General features: G+C 28.4%; 1 protein-coding gene across 1 annotated transcript; it reads left to right on the forward strand.

The window, feature by feature from the left end:
• The first annotated feature begins 677 nt into the window (after positions 1-677).
• On the forward strand, positions 678-1,237 carry LOC129975529 (uncharacterized). The gene is made up of 2 exons (XM_056088590.1): positions 678-757; positions 1,051-1,237. The coding sequence occupies exons 1-2, from the start codon at positions 678-680 to the stop codon at positions 1,235-1,237; spliced, it is 267 nt and encodes an 88-aa protein (XP_055944565.1).
• The last annotated feature ends 558 nt before the right edge of the window (positions 1,238-1,795 follow it).

The raw sequence follows: 1,795 nt of genomic DNA on the forward strand, positions 1-1,795 counted from the left end.
GGTGAGCTGTTGGATGCTATAATGCGAAACATTAAAGTAATTGTCTTGATAAAAGGGTTTTTTTTCTTTCGACAATCTTAATTGGGTTATTAGCTTGGGTTAGAAGGTTTTACGCTTTTTCGAAGTCTGCGATATGCTCCGATCATTTTGAAGAGTTCATCCAGTGTTTGTCCATTTACTAAATATAGGAAAATGAAACTCAAAGCTGTTCCAGTAATATTTTACAAAAACCATTCGAAGAAAAAGTCTTCGGAGAGATTTGCCATCAAAAGCAAATGGGGACAATGAAACGAATGCGTGAGTGCATATCTAATTTACTTTATTGACATTTGATGAAATTTCTGATAATTTTGAATATGCTTCAGAGGTTTTTAAATGTTTACACGAATATTGTATTACATTTTACCTGCAAAATCTTATCTAAATTTAATTGATGTAAGTAAACAAACTCCTGTTGCAAAAAAAAATATCACTCCTAACAACTGCTATAATACTAAACTTGGGTGGAAGTGAATAAATTTTTTTAACATTTTTTAAACAGCAATTTTTTTAGAAAATCCATTCGAAGAAAAAGTAATCGGAAAGAGATTTGCCATCAAAAGAAAATGGGGACAATAAAACGAAACCGTGAATGCATTTCTAAGTTGCTTTATTGACATTTAATGATATTTCCAATGATGAAGTGTCTAATTGATTTATATGTCCTGTTCCTTGTTAAATTAAAGACTGGAATTTCAAATGAATTTTTATCCATTTTGTTTGAAATTTCATATTCTGCTGTTTCAAGGAATTTGAATTTTGTAACAAGAGTTTTTATGAGAAGTTGAAATTCTTAACTATATTTCCACCAAAGTCATTACTTATTGAAACCATTATTAAACAGTTTAGTTCTGAAAATAAAGACTCCAGAATCATTATTGACTTCACTGAATTTCCTATATAGAAACCTAGCAATCGAGTTGAACAGCATATTACTTTTAGTTTTTATAAGAAAACGAATACTTTAAAAGATATGATAGTCGTATACTTTAAAAGATATGATGCCTTCAGGAGTCATCAGCCATTATACTGTGGTAGTATATCTGACAAGGAACTTTTTATTAAAAGCCATCTGATGGATGTATTAGAACCGAATGATATTGTGATGGCAGATAAAGGTTTCCAAATTGAACAAGAACTACAAATAATAGGACATAAATTGAAATATCCTAAATTTTTAAAGTACTATTCTGTTTAATATCACTGAAAGAATTGATAACTTCAAGGTATCCGGTGTAAGGGTTACAGTAGAAAGAGAAACACAATAATTAAAATGTACAATTATTTTGCAGGGGCTCTTCCTTATAAACGTTTATATAATGCCAATTTAGTGTCTTTATTGCATGTTGTGAAGCTTTCAAAGACCAATAATTTTTGCATTTTTTTTTTTTTTTTTGGTATTATAATAAATACAATATGAGGTTTTACTTTTTTATTGTGAATCTTAAACTTTTCTTTATGTTTTAGTAATTCATATTATTTAGTTATTGCTAGGTAATCATGTCGAATAACAAAATAGCAACATGGATTACTCCAGAAAACATTATTACTAGTTTTCAAAATATATTTGCTGATTTGCGATGCATTCAAGGTGAATTTACGTCAAGCAACTGTTTATATTGTTAAAAATGAAATATCATTAGTTTCTTGGATTTAAAATGAAATTAATTGTTATCAATAATATCATGCTATACCATTGTGCACTTCAGTGATTTCTGTTTTTATAAAATACAGGACTTTTCATTGAAAATCAATT

This window comes from Argiope bruennichi, chromosome 7 (genome assembly GCF_947563725.1).
Source record: "Argiope bruennichi chromosome 7, qqArgBrue1.1, whole genome shotgun sequence".
In the NCBI taxonomy this organism is placed as follows: domain Eukaryota; kingdom Metazoa; phylum Arthropoda; class Arachnida; order Araneae; family Araneidae; genus Argiope; species Argiope bruennichi.

Coding starts and splice junctions, on each gene's coding strand:
- LOC129975529 (XM_056088590.1), top strand. CDS start 678: ATGAAGTGTCTAATTGATTTATATGTCCTGTTCCTTGTTAAATTAAAG. Junction 758..1,050: donor AATGAATTTTTATCCATTTT/GTTTGAAATTTC, acceptor TGATGCCTTCAG/GAGTCATCAGCCATTATACT.